Here is an 18,653-nt window from a genome sequence, read left to right on the forward strand (position 1 = left end):
CATACTGCTGAAAGGCCTGTTGAATATGCAAATGGTCGTGTCTAATGGAAGCTAGAGTGCTGTCTCACACTCAGGCAAGAAACTCCTTATTTGGAAACCATCTATTTCTAGAGAGCAATTAAAGAACACAGGAAAGCAGAAGCATAAACGAACCCTCCCTGAAGAACGCTGTGCACTGAGAAGAAACTGAAGAATGGGTATACATTCAGGCCATGAGCTAAGCACTCAAAGAAGGTAAGATTAAAAACTAACACGAGTGAGCAGAAGAGATGGCTCGGTGGTTAAGGCTACTGTTCTTGAAGAGGGCCCAAGTTCAGCTTCCACACTCATGTTAGGCAATCCAACACCCACTGTGGACTCCATGGGCACCGGTACTTACACATGCATACACCGATAACACACATAATTTAAACAGAGAAATCAGGAATCGAAGAATAAGTATGTCAGGAAAAATATTATTTTGTCGACAGATGACATGACTTAATAATATTCATACTTAGGGCTCTGTTCCATAACTTCAGACAAGAATGTATTTAAGCCTTTCATTTAAATGCCAAATTAAACAAGGTAGAGATGGTATGGAAAGGCAAGGCCAAATAAAGACCACCGTGCTAGCATGAAGTCCAGAACTCACACGAGAGCCGGATGCATAGCATAAGCATCTGTCCATCCCATGGGGAGCTGTGAGGCAGAGATGGGGGAACCCCAGAAACTCACAGGCCACACAGCCTAGAGGACTTACACCCAAGGTTGTCCTGACCGTCACACACACACCCTGGCACATACACACATGCAATGCACAAATGCACACACAGACACAAAAGCAAGCGCAGGTGAAACATCATCAGAGTACTGACCCTGGATTCTCTACACAACGGCAGAGGGAATGAGAAGATCAATAGGTGTGACAAAGCAACACATACACTGCAATCGTCATGTGACATGCCAACAGACACACAACACTGCAATCTTCATGTAACATGGCAACACACACACACTGCAACCTTCATGTGACATGGCAACACACACACACTGCAACCTTCATGTGACATGGCAATACACACACACTGAAATGTTCAGAATGCGCTACGATACTGCACATTCTTTTACTTTACTTATTGTACTTATAAAAACAGCTATATTAATTGCAAGCTGGCACAACCACTCTGGAAATCAGTTTAGCAGTTCCTCAGGAAATTGGACATAGTGCTACCCGAGAACCCAACTATATCACTCCTGGGCATATACCCAGAAGACGTTCCAACTGGTAATAAGGACACATGCTCCACTATGTTCATAGCAGCCTTATGTATAATAGGCAGAAGCTGGAAAGAACCCAGATGTCCCTCAACAGAGGAATGGATACAGAAAATGTGGTACATTTACTCACTGGAGTACTACTCAGCTAGTAAAAAGGATGAATTCATGAAATTCCTAGGCAAATGGATGGATGGATCTAGAAAATATCATCCTGAGTGAGGTAAATCACTCGTATAAGAATACACGTGGTATGCACTCACTGATAAGTGGAAATGAGCCCAAAAGCTTGGAATACCCAAGATACAATTCATAGACCACATGATGCTCGAGAAGAAGGAAGACAAAAGTGTGAATGCTTCAGTCCTTCTTAGAATGAGAACAAAATACTCACAAGAGCAAATATGGAGACAAAGTGTAGAGCAGAGACTGAAGGAAATGCCATCCAGAGACTGCCCCACCTGGGGATCCATCCCATATACAGTCATCAAACCCAGACACTATTGTGGATGCCAAGAAGTACATGATGACAGGAGCCTGATATAGCTGTCTCCTGAGAAGCTCTGCCAGTGTTTTACAAATACAGAGGTGGATGCTCACAGCCAACCAATGGACTGAGCACGGGGTCCCCAATAGAGGAGTTAGACAAAGGACAGAAGGAGTTGAAGGGGTTTGCAACCTCATAGGAAGAACAACAATATCAACCAACCAGTACCCTCAGAACCCCAGAACTCCCAGGACTAAGCCACCAATCAAGGAGTACACATGGCTCCAGCTGCATATGTAGGAGAGGATGGCCTTGTCAGGCATCAATGGGAGGAAAAGTTCTTGGTCCTATGAAGGTTCGATAGCTGCCCCCGTTAGGGGAATCAAGAGTGGAGAGGTAGGAGTGGGTGGGTGGGTGGGTGGAGGAACACCCTCAAAGAAGCAGGGGGAGAAGAAAGGAATGAGGGTTTCAGGAGACGGGGAAACTGGGGAAAAGGATAACATTTGAAATGTAAATAAAGAAAATATCCAAGAAAAAAGAAAAAAATAGCTATATTAAATTTCTGACAGGAAGGGCCTTAAATGATGCTCTGTTAGAGCACTCAGTGAACTTAAAAACTAAAACTCAACTTTACTAAAGCTTTTAGAAAAAAAAGAAAAGCCATTAATTATCACCCAAGGGCTTTTCAGGATCTTAAATGTAACATCACCTAAAAACCAGAAGCCAGAAAATGAAAGTTTTGTCTAAAATACAGGACTATGTACTCTAAATCAATTTTACTCATAGACCAGCTTTTCAGTCTTTGCATACAAGTCATTTCAACAACTACCCTTAATAAAGGGAAAATTTAAGGTCTCTAAGTGGCGAAGTTGTACTATTTAAAACTTGAAAAAAGTGAAAAGCAAGACACGTGACTACCAGCAGCCTTCTTTTAAGATCAGAATGTGCTTTCGTGTGGCTAGCAAATGACTATCCACTGGGTCACGTGGAAACAACACTCTCCGGACTACAGACTACGTAAGCTGCCTGCCAGCTGTGCAGTGAGCTCCAGGTCCCCAGTTCTGTGAGCTGTCTGTCACCCATGCTGGGGTTGGCTTTGGTGTTGCAACTGTCTTCCCGTCAGTTCTGCTCCTGTAAGAAACCCCAGTAAAGCCCACTGGCTTACCAACCCAGCCTTTGGTGGTACTTAGGCTTTGCTGTCAGTCTCTTATCTGGATGAGTATTGTGTGTATTGTGCCTCCTCTGGAAAATGTTTGTCATACCACAGTGCACCATATGCATGCCTTGTACCCAAGTGCACTGTGAGCTTGAGGCCAGCCCAGACTACATGAAAACCTATTTGCAATAATAATAACATCACGATGATGGTGGCATGTGTGATGGGGTTCTAAGTCCAAAAAGCTTTTAAAAAATCCTTCAATACAGAAAAAGGAAAGCCAAATATTGATTATTTAAAATATTTAAAAAATAGGTCACCTATATCTGTCACGACTGACAGGAAAGTCACAAGAAAATATACAAGTCAATTATGGTAAACAAATCAAGATTCCAGCTGGGGAGTGATGTCTGGAATCCCAGTACTCAGGAGGCAGAAGCGGCAGATGGCTGAGTTCAAGGCCAGCGTACTCTAAAATGCAAGTTCCAGGACAACCAGGGATACACACAGAAACCCTGTCTCAAACAAACAATCAAACAAACAAATAGTCCTATTGTTATTATTTAAAAAATTATTTCATCAGCTTTATACAAATAAATTTAAAATGCTAAGGAGACTAAACGAAGATACTATTCCACAGAGGCACACCAACCATTTAAAGTCACATTTCAGCACTCTTTCACATAAGACAAAGCAAGAAAATTCCATTTCATTTTATGAAGTCTGCAACAATCAATTAAAAAAAGAGAGATCAGTTACAAAGATGCAAATACAACAGGTATTGTGTACAGTGACCAAGCTGGGTGTTCTCACACATCTGCCTGTAATCCCAGCACCTTAGAAGCAAAAGCAGGAATCTAGGAGTCAAGGCCAGCCTGGGCTACACAGCAAGTTCCACACCAACCTCAGCTACAATAAGATGTCCCATCTCAAAAAACAAAAACAGAAAAACAAAGGCCATGACCAAGTGAGACAGACACAGGAAAGTTAACTCCTTTCTTAGGTAGGAGTTATTATTGGCCAGTGTAAAGTACCACACTGACAGCCTGAAGAAGAAAGCACAGATCACTTAGTTAAGTACGACTCATCTGAGATACACGCTTTAATTCGCACACCAGAAACCAAAGCAGACTTTTATTTTATTTCGATATAGTTTTCTATAGAATACTACAGTCCACATCACACGTACTGGTCAGATGGATCTCTCCCTCTGAGCTCAGAGCAGACAGGGATGTCCTGTGCTACCATTTCTAAGAACAGAGGAGTCGGAACTGGTGGGGAACAAATGACACAACTGGGAATACAGAGAACAAAACACCAGGAGCTAAAGACAATGTCCTGGAAGGGAAGATTCAAACCCTACTGCATGCACATCCATGCAGATGCTAGGCACAGAAAAACAAAGACAGACCAGAGATTCGGCTCAGCTCAGAGGCGCTTGCTCAGCAGCACAAGTCTAGAACTCTTAAAAAGGCAGAAAGAACTCGGCTGTCCTCTGATCTCCATGAGTGCTGTGTCGCACATGCATGTACACATACACACACATAACACACACAACATACACACACACACCTGAATGAAGTACCTAGCACTAAGTCCATGAAAGCAGAGTGAGAAGAAGGAAGAACTGCGTGGTCAGGGGTGATGACATCATGGAATTTCCTTACAAAGACCAACAGGACAAAGGTCAGACACAGGTCCACACATACAGCAATACTTGAGAAACCAGATGAAAAAAAGGCCATTTCCAAGCATACTGAGAGAGAATCAGCCACACAGGAGGAAGCAAGCCAAACAAGCCCACTGCCTGCAAAAATCAACTCAAGAGCAATGAAGTTCACAGCAATACCCATACAAACTATTTCATGTTCAAAAGTATCCCAGCAGACTGGGTCAAGGTCAAACATGCTCTCAGGTCTCACATGTTCTGTGCACACATTATCACGTGATCCACTTCAAGCTTGTGGATGAAGACAGGAGATACTAACCACAAAATCAAAGCCAGGTAAAATAGTTTCTCAAGTGAGCATGTTGGTGCATGCCTTTAGCAACCAAAGGAAAGTAAACACAGCAAATGCTGGGCCAGCCTCAGCTAGCGAGGAGGACCTCGTCTCAATAAGATAACTAAAACCATCTCTTGAAGTACAAATACCTCTTAGATCTCATATTTAAAAAAAGAAAAAAAAATTCTAGTTCTGTCAACTAAAAGGGCCCAGTAAACATAAAAATCTTGTAATAACAATGCCCAAGCATTCAAACTGATCCCTGAGTCTTAGTCCCCAAACAAACAAAAAGGAAAGAAAACTCCTTGAAAGCCGCTGCTCTCGGCCGAGTCTTGGGTGTAATAGATGACTAGTTTGGTATCTCGGATGCTGAAAGCACATCTTCCTGACTTGACCCAACAGAGGAAACCTGGAACAACCTCAAGCCCAGCTGAGTCTCCACCTACGTACCAGTTTGTGCCACCGAGATGGAAGGACATGTTATAGCTACAGATTCTGCGAGACAGAATCCAGAGTGTAATAGAGGCTCCACAGCAAGTGACTCAGTTTCCCCAACAAACAGATGGAGCTACAAAAGCATAAACTGGCAGATAAACCAGCCAGTGCCACTCCAGGATCTTGTCTGGCCTTGAGGCGATCACACAGAAGTTTGTTGGGAAACTTCTGTTCAGACCCTGGGAATCTGGTTTACGTTGTTGTAAGGTCAACAGTCCTGATAGCTAGAGATTCGGGTGGAAGTGGTTAACACTGAAATGAAATATCCCAGGCACATTAGCAACTTACTCAGTAATTTAAAATAAACCAACAGGGAGCATTTGGGGAGAATCCATGCAAATCAGACGAGTAACACAACACAGCATTCAAGAAACAAAACCCGGTGACATCACACGGGGGCAGAGACATTCACCACAGGATTGCACAGGTACTTACTGCTGGTAAGAGAGACTGCATATTTTGATTAGAGTCTGCTATTGTAGCAAGGTATACCAGGTTTGTATGCAATATCTGCTGATACCTATTAAAATAAAACAAATACCAATATTAAAAAAAAAATCTTCCAACTGCTTAAATGCAAACAGCACGATAATTATTTTTAGAGCTTAATGAAAGATGTTACCTGTGTATTAATAGCACTTCAACTTTTCTTATTTCCTCTGCAAAATAATTCCAATTGACACACAACACATTTAAGGTAATGGAGCGCAGAGCAATCTCACCATGTGCTAGGCACGCATGTTCTCTGTGCACTGGCTGGTTGTATCAACCTGACACAAGCTAGAGTCAGCAAGGAAGAAGCCTCAGTTGAGAAAATGCCTCCGTGAGATTCAGCTGTAAGGCATTTTCTCAATTAGTGAGCTCTTGTGGCTGGTGCTATCCATGGTCTGATGGTCCTGGACTTTATAAGATCGAAGGCTGAGCAAGCCATGGGAAGCAAGCCAGTAAACAGCATCCTTCCCACCCCCTCCCACCCTACCCATGGCCACTGCATCAACTCCTATCTCCAGGTTCCTGCCTGCTTGAGTTCCTGTCCTGACTTCCTTTGATGGTGAACAGCAATGTAGAAGTGTAAGCTGAATAAACTCTTTCCTCTCCAACTTGCTTTTTGGTCATTGTGTTTCATTGAAGCAATGGAAACCCTGACTGAGGCAATGAGTCTCTCCACTTACCTACCACTGAGAAATCATGGTTTACAGTGCTGAGTTACACAAGACTCCACAGCTGGTCAAGGGATTAATATCCCACATTCAGAGGCAGACACAGCACAGGGGTTTTACCAGAGTTAGAACACAGGAATTCAATGAGATATGCTCACTGCCCCCACACTTCCTCCTGCTTTCTTTGTGTTGTTGGGGTCTCATTACATAGCCCTGACTGGCCTGGAACTCACTCTGACCAGGCAAGCCTCAAACTCAGAGATCCACCTGCCTCCCAAGTACTCCTGTGCCATTTGCATTTTACCAAAAACTTTAAGCCAAGGTATGATCCACACACTCCCTCTCTGGGTTGTCTCAGCTGATTTTAGCCAACGTTACACCCTTCTTCTATAAGGGCATCTTTGCCAACACAACGGGAATCAATCAACGTAAAAACTGCTACAGCAGACATGAATAAAATAGCAGAAGATTAAAATCATTAACAATTCACTTTAAAACTATAATGGAATTCTTAAGACTCGGGCTCTATGGTTAAACACAGCTAGAACAATGGCTTTTAGTGACATTGCTTAATAATTAAAGTCACTTTGTAATTTTTTAAAGTTAACTCATATAAAACCAAAAATTGGCAGTGATCTAATTACTGTTTGGTTTCAGTACATAAATACAAATTTAAAGTCTACACCAAAATGTTCCACTGTTTAAAGACTTCATTTTCCTCAGGCCAGGCATGGTGGCAAAGGCCTGTGGCCCCAGCACTTGAGAAGCTGGCACGGAAACACGGTTAGCCTGGGAATATAGCAAGACCATGTCTCAGAAGCTGAGACTCATTTATTATAGATACTAGCTATAAATTTTAAATGAGTATGTCAAAAGAATTGTATTCAAATAAATGAAACACTCTAATTCAGATCCAAACTGAAAGAATTCTCTATTATAAACAACTAACAGCAGGGTTTCTAAGGGGAGAAAAGCTTGGCTCTTTACTGATCACAGGTTCCTCACTAAGAAACTTAGGCTTGTAGTCCCGCTGCTCACATACACCAAATCGGAAAGGAGACCTTTTTATAAGGCTCTTGGGTAAACAAGGACCAAGCGGAGCTCTTATGATTGTCTTTGCAATTCTGCAGACTACTGACAGCAAGCAGCAAGTAGACTGTCTCACAACTCCATACTTGTCTTACTTGGAACTTAACACTCCCTTGCACTCAAGACAAAAATAACCAAACTGCCTCCCCCAACCCCTTTTTTTGAGTCAGGGTTTCTCTGTATAGCCCTGGCTCTCCTGGAACTCACCTTGTCGTCTGGAAGTCAGGTTGCCTAAGTTCGAGCCTCTGCCTCCTGAGTGCTGGGATTTAGGATGTACCACCATGTCCAGCCCTCAAACACCCATGTTTAAAAATTGTATCCATGGTCATAGGAGCAGTAATGGGGACCACAACTTCTCTCCCTCCACTAGGTGGGTCCTGGGGATCAAACTAAAGCCATGTCTAGTGATGTAAAAGCTAGCAGGTAAAAGCTCTTTTACCTGCTGAGCCTGCTGGCAGGACCACGCAGTCACTTTTAAGTAGGACACACACTAACTTCAAAGCCTACATTTTCAAGTCTTTCTTCTCTGAGTTTTCTTATGTTAGTATGATCCTCAAGTGAGAGCTTGAGACTAACTCCCCATGGCAGATTAACACGTCTAACTACATGACCAACTACCATGGCAGGTGAAGATGCCCAACCTGAAGACTTTGTCTATGTGCAACATAACAAAACCTCTTACTTAGGCTGATCAGCCCTTAGAAAATTACTGCATGGTCCATGCTAGCTGACTGCCTAACAGGAGTTAAAGCAGGCCTCAAAAGTCTCTTGAAGCTTTAACTCACACCATAACTCAGTTAAATTTTCAAGCTATTTACCCAAATGTTCTCAACATCAAATCTAACCTTTGAAGTTATTTTAAATTTACGGAGAAATCTTTACATCTTTCTCCAGATTTCTGAGCAGTATTTTATAGCATCTGTCCTTCCATTCTGTCTATGCACACATCTGGTTTGTCAAAAACATACTTCAATCCCAATGTACATCGGCCCACCCCTGAGTACCACCTCACGAGAACGTTAACACCCATCCAACACAGAGAACTCAGGCCTCTAAGTTCTTTTCCTAACATAAGAATGTTCACAAATGCAAGCTGATTTGTGGTTTCTAGTTTTCTATTGTTTTGTTTATTTGTTGAAGCGACACCTTAATTTAGTTCAGGTTGGCCCCAGAACTAACTACATAAACCAGACACTGGCCTTTAACTCAGCAATTTTATCTCATTTTATTTTAGACAGGTTTTTGTCTGGATTAGTAATCTTCTTGCCTCAAACTCCAGAGTGTTGAGACTATAGGCAGATATCAATAAACTAGGCTAGCAGGTGCTCTTTGGAGTACAACTGCAGTAAGAAAAATAAGTAATATTCATCAAAAAGCTAAGACAAAACAAATCTCAAAAATGATTAACAAAAACCTGGTTACTTTTATTTTTTTTCTCATTCTCTTCTGAGTTTACATGTAAGTCACCTAAGATATAATTTATAAATCAACAACAATAACAACAAAAACCTGAAGAATCTGAAAAACATTTTCCCATAAAATTTCATGTTCTAGTATAAATATCATTACACTTGTTACTGCAGTTCTTACAGGTGTGTGGTCCTCTACATTTTAGTCAAGGATGGAGTGGGTATCCCCAGTGTTCCCACAATGTCCGGCTGCCCTCTCAGTCTGTGTGGTGTGCTCTGCAATGCCCACATGATGACAAAACTGGCTGATGGTGCCTTTATGGTTTCTTTTCTTTAAACATCACTGTACCTGTTCTCAGTACTGTGGTAACACAAGAAATATGAATGTATAACTAACAGGAGATGATCAATCACATCACATCTTATATTTGATGATGGGAACAGCTGGAAGCCAGCCATAGCTACGAGATCCATTAAAATCTTATGTTTGATGACTGTCTGGTCCTAACAAGTTCTAACAGATACTTCCAAATGTCTATGCTCACTACTAAAAGAGACATCAGTCCCTAAAGACACCACTAAAGAGAAGATGTATTACCGACCATAAGGCAAAATAACCAGTCCTAAATTTATTAAAGAAAAAAAATTAATCTGAAAAGCTTAATTTTAAGAATAACTTTAACCCAGCACATTTATTCAATGGTCAAACTACAGTTTGTAGGATAAGTTAGTTTGGTGAGCAGTGGTTTAAACTAAGATTCCATTAGATAATGACCAATACTATCTTTTGGCATTAAAATTTATAAAACACTCTGAAATAGTTGTAGCCATCCTAAAATACCAAAAAGGGGAAGGGGGGCTTCTGATTAAAGCAAAATCTGGATTGACTTAGAAAACATCCAAACTACACTGAAGGAAGCAGTAACAGTCTCAAGTATGCGTTCGCAAACCAGGAAGAACATCGCCTATGCACACAACGCTTCCAACCCCTGACTTACAGAGCAACACAGGAAAGCCTCACTCCTGGGAAGCCCTGTGGGAAGGGGGTGCTCACTGTCTTGTTTTAAACAACGCATTTGCTTCCTAATTGTTTTACAATGCAAATACTATCAACAGTACAGTTTTAAAACTGTAAGGACTTGTTAGGTTTGCTATTCTTTAGATAGGCTCTTATAGGCTCTAGGATCACCTGGAAGTCATGGCAATCCTCCTGCCTCAGCCTTCTGTGTGACACCTAGCTAAAATCCTTCTTTTGTCTGCGTGTAGGGGAGGTGAATATTTTTTTTCAAGTTCATGTTTTCTTTCACAATGAGGTGGGGGATCCACTGCATTAATTAGGGTTGCTGCAAGAGCAAGTAGGGATTACTGACTGGTGCAGGGCCAAGGAACAGGATTCTTTCTCCCTGTAGCTAGCTGACAGGAGACAGTGGGCCCCAAGATCCTCTCACCCACAATGGAACAAAGTTACATTTCATCCACAAAGCTGACTCCCGGAAGACATCCTTCTCCAATGCTTCTCTGCACTTTCCTTTCCCTGCAACCCCAGCAGGGGCATGAAGCACCTGTCAGTGCTGAGAGCAGGGGTGCTTTTTTCTTTATTCATAAGCTGCATCAACAACTTGGAAAACAGCGAATACCAAAAATCAAAACAAAACAAAAACAAAACCAACCAACCAAACAAAAAAACAGTCCAAACAAAGATAACCCATCAAAGCCGAAACTGCAGCTCAGACTGCTGATCAAGCTTCTCTGAGGCAGAACGGGAGGGACACACACACACACACAGAGAGAGAGAGAGAGAGAGAGAGAGAGAGAGAGAGAGAGGTGAAAGCCTCGTGGTCTTGGTGGGAAGGAGGGCTTGGTAGGAGGGGGTAACAGTATAATGGAGGAGAATCCCATCAGAGCACATTACAGATAAGTGTGAAATTGTGAAAGAATACAAGAACCTGAAAAACATAAAATAAAACTCCAGCCCCCAAGAATTAAGGGCAGTCCTAAATGACACAGCAAAACTTGCTTGATTCAATGTAGAACGGAGTCAAAAACTCGTGAGGAAAGGCAAAACGTAAGCCTCCACCTGAGGTCAGTCTATGCCCCAGCAGCATCAAGCACAGGTGAGGACCGTCTAGGCCATGTGTAGAGGCAGAGTGGACAGATGACACACACACAGGTGACAAAGCTTCCAATACAAACCAAACAGGATCCGCCACAGTGGGAGCACCTCGCTGCCCTTAACACTGGGTCATACACAAAAATGAAACCTATTCTACTCCAGGTTCTTAAATGCCACAGATTTGAAGAATCACTGTGGCAGTGCCTGCATGTCTGCTTCAGGGAGTGACCTCACCCCTGATGATCATCCGTGACAAAACCACAGAATTAGACCACTACTTTTTAAAAATAAAATTTCAAATATATACCAACAAAAATGTATTGAAAAAAACAAAATATATAAATGGAAGTGGTCATACAAAATGCCAAGTGTGTGATTAGAAAACAAGATAATCTAATATCAATGTTTTGGTTTCTATATTTCAACCATATATTTAGACAAATAAAACCACCACCAATCTGGTCTTAAGAGAAAGAGATGAATCCAGATTTGTACAAGAGGAAATAAAACATTTCAAGGTACAGGAAAATATTCAAAAATTTAAGAGAGATATCAAGAAGTCAGACAGAAATGCTTCTAGTAGCCAGATCTAGAACAACCCAAGGAAAAAACAAAAACAAAAAACAAGGTATTTAGGTATTTGACAGAGTCACACCCAAGGTTAAGAACACAGAAGGAATGTACAACTCCATTCAAATGCAAAGGCATGAAATGCCAAGCAAGAGGAGAGAGATAACCTCCTCACAACAGAACTCCAAATGAGTTTACGAGCGATGGACCTAGGCATCACTTGACAGCCGTAATGGTATTAACCATCGTGGGGAAATCACTAGTGGCTACTAAAATTAATACACTGAAGCATAGTGAGGAAAGGTGTGCTTCAAGGTGCCTTCCCAGTGACAGGCATATGAATTACACATAAGCCAGTAAATCTGCTGAAGAAAACAGCAGGCAGCAGCTTAACTAATTCATCAAATTACCACAGATACTAGAACAAGCTGCTACTGTTCAACTAGGGTGGGGACAGTCACACTATGGCCATAGGGCACAGTGTGAACTTCATTATGCAGAAACATAAATTAGGACTTAACTGAGGAGTCCACCACAGAATTGCTGCCTTCTGCAACAACGTCAACACGGTGAAACTTAGTTAAGTCCGAGGAGCAGCTATGGTTAAAGCATACCTACAAGATGTCCCCACCAAATGCAAATATGACCCACACTGGGATGCGGAGAGGACACACTAACTGGGAAACCCTGAAAGCTCTGCAGCCCAGCAGTCCTGCACTCATCACTGCAATAATCTAAACTCAGGCAACGTAAGAGTGCACGCCGGACTTTAGGGAAAACCTGGGTTACTAAACATAACCTATATCTGCAATCATTCTCAAATGTCTATGAAGTAAAGTGACTGGGCCGATCTGTTAACATCTAAAGAATTTCAGTAAGGGATAATATCGTGATGGTTTGTATATGCTTGGCCCAGGGAGTGGCACTATTAGGAGGTGTGGCCTTGTTGGACTAGGTGTGTCTCTGTATCTAGGACTGGCCACGGTGGGTGAACGCCGTGACAGGGATGCAGTAAAGCAAGGAAACTTTTGGCAGAGTGGTTTGGCAATTCAGCATGGTCTCTGCCCTAGTGATTACTTAAGAATTGCAGCCTAGGTCTGGCAATCACTCAAGGGGGATAGCACTTGCCAAACAGAAACACCGTCCTAAATTTGATCCTTGGCCAACAAGAAAAAAAGAAAAAAATTACTTCTATAAACATTAAAACATCATAATCTATATGTGTATTGACATAAATTCATACAGAAGGAAATAAGATAATGGAAAATAAAAGGTAGTCATAAAATTTTTATAATATTAAACATAGATTTTTATTTCAAAACTTACTTTGGGTAGAGAGGCAAAAGAGAGACCTGAAATTCAGATGTAGAGTGAATCACCGGAGGGCAAGAGACCAATAAAGGTGGAAAGCTGACCAAGTGGTTGCTGGCGCTATCTCCCGTGAGAGAGAGCCAACAGGAGCCCTAGGAAAGGGCACACCACGGCTGAGTGAGAGGCTCTAAAGCAGTGCTCTCCAGGCAGCAGTCAGTGGCCAGACTCAGTAAAACCAAAACACGACACACAGCTCAGGACCGGGAGGGGCGTCAACTCTCTCAAAGCTGTGATGGTGGTTACACACTGACGTGACAGTATTCTGTAAAGCATGTCACTTCCTCCCTATGGCATCTGCTAGAAACTTTGTCTCATCTTTACCTGTATCTGCCAGACACTGCTGCCCAAGATGCCTCAGGGTCAGACTCTTCTGCTGATCTGGTTTTGAGGGTTTTTGGTTTGTTTAAGACGGGGTCTTGTTTGAGGCCAGCCTGGTCTACAGCCAGGGCTACACAGAGAAACCCTGTCTCGAAAAAAAAAAAAAAACACAAAACAAAACAAAACAAAAAAAAGACAGGGTCTTGAGGTGTGGCTCAGGCTGGCCTTGAATTTATAATTCTCCTGCCTTAAAGGTGCTGGGATTCCGGCCATGCCCATTTGATTCTACTAGGGTTTATCACTTACTTCAGAGAGATCACTTCAGAAATTTGGTCCTAATGGTGACTGGGTTTCTAGAACAGCAGTATTTTCTGAAGTTCACTACATACATGAAGATTTCTTTTTCTTTCTTTTCCCCCATCCCCCCCCCCCTTTTTTTTAAGACAGGGTTTCTCAGTGTAGTCCCAGACCAGGCTAGCTTCAGACCTAAGAGATCTGCCTGTCTGTACCTTCAAGTGCTGGGATTAAAGGTGTGTGGGGTCACAATACCACTAGACTAAGATTATACCTTTCTCTCTGTGTGTGTGTGTGTGTGTGTGTGTGTGTGTATGTGTGTGTGTCAGTCATTATTTGGGCATACATGATAGCTCCCATCAGGAAGGAATTTTCATTTGTAAAAAAGTCAAGAAGAGTCTCATGTTCAGCAAAGTGGCATGAATGGCAAATGACAGGAGGACAGGGAGAGCACTTGGCTTTCTAAGGAAGCAGTAGTGCACGTGTCAGCACCAGTCAGCTGGGTGAAAAAGCCAAGCGGAGCTGGGTGTCTGGCACATACTTCCCTTTATGTGATGTGCAGACACCCCTGAGAGACAGAGGCAGGGATCACAGGTCTGGCACCAGCCTGGGCTTCGGGAGAGCCTATGTCAAAGACGGGGGGATCCACTTCTCCAGAAGGTTCTCAATATTCAAACCACACCACGAGAAAGTAGGTTATAGGGTAAGAGGTTGGTGGGAAAGACTTCCAATGATGGCCAATACACATATGCTTCTCTCTGGGGTGATTAAAATGTTCTCAAACCAACTGAGGCGACAGTACCACGACTCTACAAGTACATTTAAAAAGACTGAAATGCACATTTTGAAATAAATAACTCAAAGACAAAATAACAAGTAACAATCCCAAGACCCAAGCCCAAGAGCTTGTCTGTCTTACTGCGAGCACTCCGAGGCCTTCCCTTTGTTCTGATAGTCCATTATACACTGAATAAGATGGTTGTTTTCATCCAGCATCTGAAATTAAAACCAGAGAGTTCATTATAAACCTGTACATCCAGTAAAACTCAAAACTAAGCCAGAGAGTTCATTATAAACCTGTACATCCAGTAAAATTCAAAACCAAGAAGCCCGAAGAGAAGGTATCCATGAACAGGTCACTGCAAAGAAGCGAAACATTGTTTTCTCAAAGCCACTACAGATTACAGAACCATCTCGGTGAACATGGAAAACACCACCCACTTAGAATTACTTTGTGATAGTGTTTCTACTTGCTCTGACAAAATATTTTAAAATTCATTGTAAGAAACACGAGATTGAATAAACTTGGTTAAAATTTTCCTTTGCTGTTAAAATGTATAATCACTTATGAAACATGCTATACATGACTTGCATAGATAATTCTGCGACAACTGATTTTTCATAATTTGAATCTTTCTAGAAATGTATCTACATAGAAAGTGAACCTTCTGTGGTCTTCTGTTAAAATACTGCTCATAACTTGCAACACACACACACAAAAAAATCCTACAAGCTGGTTGAAAGGTAGTGCACGCCTTTAATCCTAGCATTTGGGAGGCAGAGGCAGGCAGATCTCCGTGAGTTCAAGGCCAGCCTGGTCTACAAGAGTGAGTTCAAGGCCAGCCTGGTCTACAAGAGTGAGTTCAAGGACAGTCAGGGCTTCACAGAGAAACTATCTCAAAAAAGAAAAAAAAAATCTTACTTCGTATATGTGGAATGATATCACATTTAATCAACTATGTTTAATACCTATCTCAATTATTCTCTTTGAAACTCATAATGGAAAAAGGGCGTTTCTTTTGACTTACTTATCATCAGTGTATATTAATCATCTCTCTCTCACACACACACAAACACACACTCTCGAGTGCTGTGGTGTGAAGTCAGAGGGCAATTCTGTGGCACTGGCTCTCTCCTTGAACCCAGCTGAGCCACCTTCTAGGCCATTGTTTTGAGGTGTCTTGTTTTAAATACAGAAACATTCAATTACCTCTCCTATCTGTAACAGTAGTTTCTGCTAGTTGAAAGCTGACCCCCAGTTGCTACTGGAGCATTCTCATGCTCTAGTGTGAAGGAGGAAATCTGTTCTCCAGAAGGAAACAAACACAGGAGCAGTGCTGCCCAAGGGCCCTGAAGTAACGGCTCAGCTGCTTTTCTAACTGTGCAGATGCGTGATCCTCCAAAAGGACACATAGCAATCACCTCTATGCAGGTAATACTTAATAGAATTTAAGTTTGTAAAATAAACTGTGGTATCTCAGAAAGTCCAAAAACCATAAGATACATCAATTATCATTTTAGCATCTTATAGCAATCTAAGCAACCTTGGTTTTGAGGATTAACTAATTCATCTATGCCAATGGCACTACAGAAGAAAACCTACATGGGGTCCCTAGCACACTATCCAAGTTTGTAGGAGCTTTAGATTTAGGGGGGCATCCTAAGCATGCCCCACCTTTCATAATTTCATGACAAGACCAAAAATCATTTAATGTGATTTTCAATTAAAAACAAAATCCAATTACCATTAATTGGTATTTCCTGCACATTTATCATTATCTTCAATTGCTAAGAGCAAACACTTTTCTAAAGTGTGCCTCTTAAATATAATCACTATATACAAAAAATTTATTTTGTTTTTTATTGTTGTTACTATTTTTGTTGTTTTCAAGATAGGGTGTAGCCTTGGCTGCCCTGGAACTAACTCTGTAGACCAGGCTGGCCTCAATCTCACAGAAATCTGCCCCCTGAAGGCAGTGCCATCAATTCAATACTCAACCAAGGAATCCACAACACATGAAACAACCCCAACCATCTGTCTCCTGTCTAAACCAACATCTGACACTGCAAACAGAACTTGAATTGTAATGCTTTTGGGGGGCTGGAGAGATGGTTCAGAGGACAAGAGCACTTAATGCTCTTGCTGGGGGCCTGGGTGTGGTTTCCAGCCCCCACAGGAGGCTATTAACTCCATTTCAGGGAACTGATGTTTCTTCTGACCTCCCCAAAGCACTGCATGCACATGACATACACAGACGTATAAAATAACAAAAGAATTTTAATCCATTTTCACTTTTCATCTGAGAATGAAATATAACCAGTTAGCACCTAGATCACTCACTCACGATAAGCAACTAATAGAAAAAAAAAAAAAAAACTCTACTGAGAAAAAGGAAAGCGCCAGACTTTTTCTAGAGTTCAAAAAGAATCCCCTTAGAAACATTCTTTCTGCACGTGTGTGCTTAAAGAAAGCTGTTCAGCAGACTACTGGCTCAACCTGGCACTCTAAAGAAACCAACTGCGTTTCCAGACACTGCCAGGCGGGTTTCTTCAAAGAAAAATAAAGCAACAGTTGGGCAAATGTCAAATGCCACACTACAAAGACCCTGACAGTAAACAGAAACCGATGGCCGTAACCCATAGGTCTTCAAGGGTGCCCCGATTGGTACTACAGGTTGACTTGCTCCCCTTAACCTTACTCCGGGGCAAGGAACAAGATCGAAATACTCAGGGCAAGGCAAACTGCTAAACTTAACAGGAGGCGACTTTCTAAAGTCTACCATGCAGAGAGCTAAATAGTGCCTTGCTTTTAGACACTGGCTCAGAGGATAATAAAGAACCTTTGTGTCTCCAGTTGGCAGCCCCGGAGCGGCGACTGGGTGGCACTCTCTGAGGACCCAGCTCCCAGCGCTTCGATCGTGACTTCATGCAAACCGCCCGCCCGTCGCTGTGGACGGCCAACAGCGCTAGGCCAGCGAGAGCAGGCTCGCCCTCCGGAACCCCAGCGCCCGCCCTGCGCGCTCAGGCGCATCTATCTGCTGCAGACCGGAACAGATCCCGGGTGCGATCCCGGGAGCGACCCCGGGGAGCCCCGGAGGGCCCCCGGCTCCTTCCTCGCCTGCCCCGAGACATTGCGGAAGGTTCTCAAGTTCTCCGAAGAGGGCCTCAACTCCGAGGAGTTTGCGGCGCAGCACTCTCGGGTCGGGCTTCCGCGAGTGGGGTCCCGGCGGGGCGACGCCGGAGTCTCGGGGCCGCTCCCTTCACAGTCCCGCGGCGCGAGGCCACCCGGCCCGCGGGGAAATCGGGCGGCGGTTGCCAGCGCTTTTGTGCGGGCAGAGCAGGCGCCAAAGGGCTCGGTCGGAAAGCCGGCGTCAGCCCGCCCCCACGCCACCCCGCCTCGGCCCGCGTCCCGGCGCCTCTCCCGGCTCACCTTCTGGATGGCGGCGGGCGTGATTTCGCCCTTGCCCCGCTGCCTCGGGGCTGCGAACGCCACAGACATGTTGCCGCCGAGCCCGCGATCAGCGAGTCCCGAGCGCTCCAGGGCCCGCGGAGCTGGGGGCCCGACGCCCGCCTCCGGGCAGTCCCACCTTAGGGCGCCCGGTGGGGGGAGGATGCTCCCGGGCCGCGTCCCTCGCTGGCCGGCTTGGCCTTAACGCGGAGCCGCAGCTCCCAGCAAGGAGTTTAAGACGCTCACTGCTGCCGCTGCGGCTCGAGCCCCGGGTCCCGCCGCGGTCCGCCCCGCTGTCCTCACGCGCTCACCGGCCGCACCCCCGCGTCCCTGCGCTGATGGTAGCGCCGCGCCGGCCGCCTCTGCCCGGACGCTCAGGAAATGGTCCCGCCACGGCGGGAGGGAGCGGCTGGGCCGCGCTGTCACAGGAAACGCGGGGCCCGCCCGCCACACTGCCCCTAACTGTGCCCTCGACCCTCTGGGGAAGAGGCTCGCCCGGGCGGCCGCCCAGAGGGAAAGAGGACAGTCGGGACTCCGGAGCATCTATCGGGTCAGCACAGAGAACGCGGATTCGCTAGTTTAAATGGCTCCCTGCGCTCCACGTGCGCACCTCGGAGTGCACGCTCGTCTAGTCTAGCCTATTAGTAAAGAGAACCCCGGACTCGGAGTTTGCCTAAAGATAGACCCTGCCCACACTTGTGGA

At 44.0% G+C, this 18,653-nt stretch overlaps 1 protein-coding gene across 5 annotated transcripts in view; it reads right to left on the minus strand.

Annotated features, from left to right (window-relative positions):
* The window catches only part of Ss18 (SS18 subunit of BAF chromatin remodeling complex), a 56,042-nt gene extending 37,959 nt beyond the window's left edge, over positions 1-18,083 (minus strand). For all 5 annotated transcript variants that reach the window (XM_021150369.3, XM_021150368.3, XM_021150367.3 and 2 more), the window contains exons 1-3: positions 17,933-18,083; positions 14,642-14,718; positions 5,834-5,918 (exon numbers count right to left, since the gene is read on the minus strand). In XM_021150369.3, the coding sequence (XP_021006028.1) occupies positions 5,834-5,918; positions 14,642-14,718; positions 17,933-18,001 (231 nt within the window). In that variant the 5' untranslated portion in view covers positions 18,002-18,083. The remainder of the gene's footprint in view (positions 1-5,833; positions 5,919-14,641; positions 14,719-17,932) is intronic.
* Between the last annotated feature and the right edge of the window lie 570 nt (positions 18,084-18,653).

Source organism: Mus caroli, unplaced genomic scaffold (genome assembly GCF_978045245.1).
Source record: "Mus caroli unplaced genomic scaffold, Mus_caroli_1 scaffold_19, whole genome shotgun sequence".
Lineage (NCBI taxonomy): Eukaryota > Metazoa > Chordata > Mammalia > Rodentia > Muridae > Mus > Mus caroli.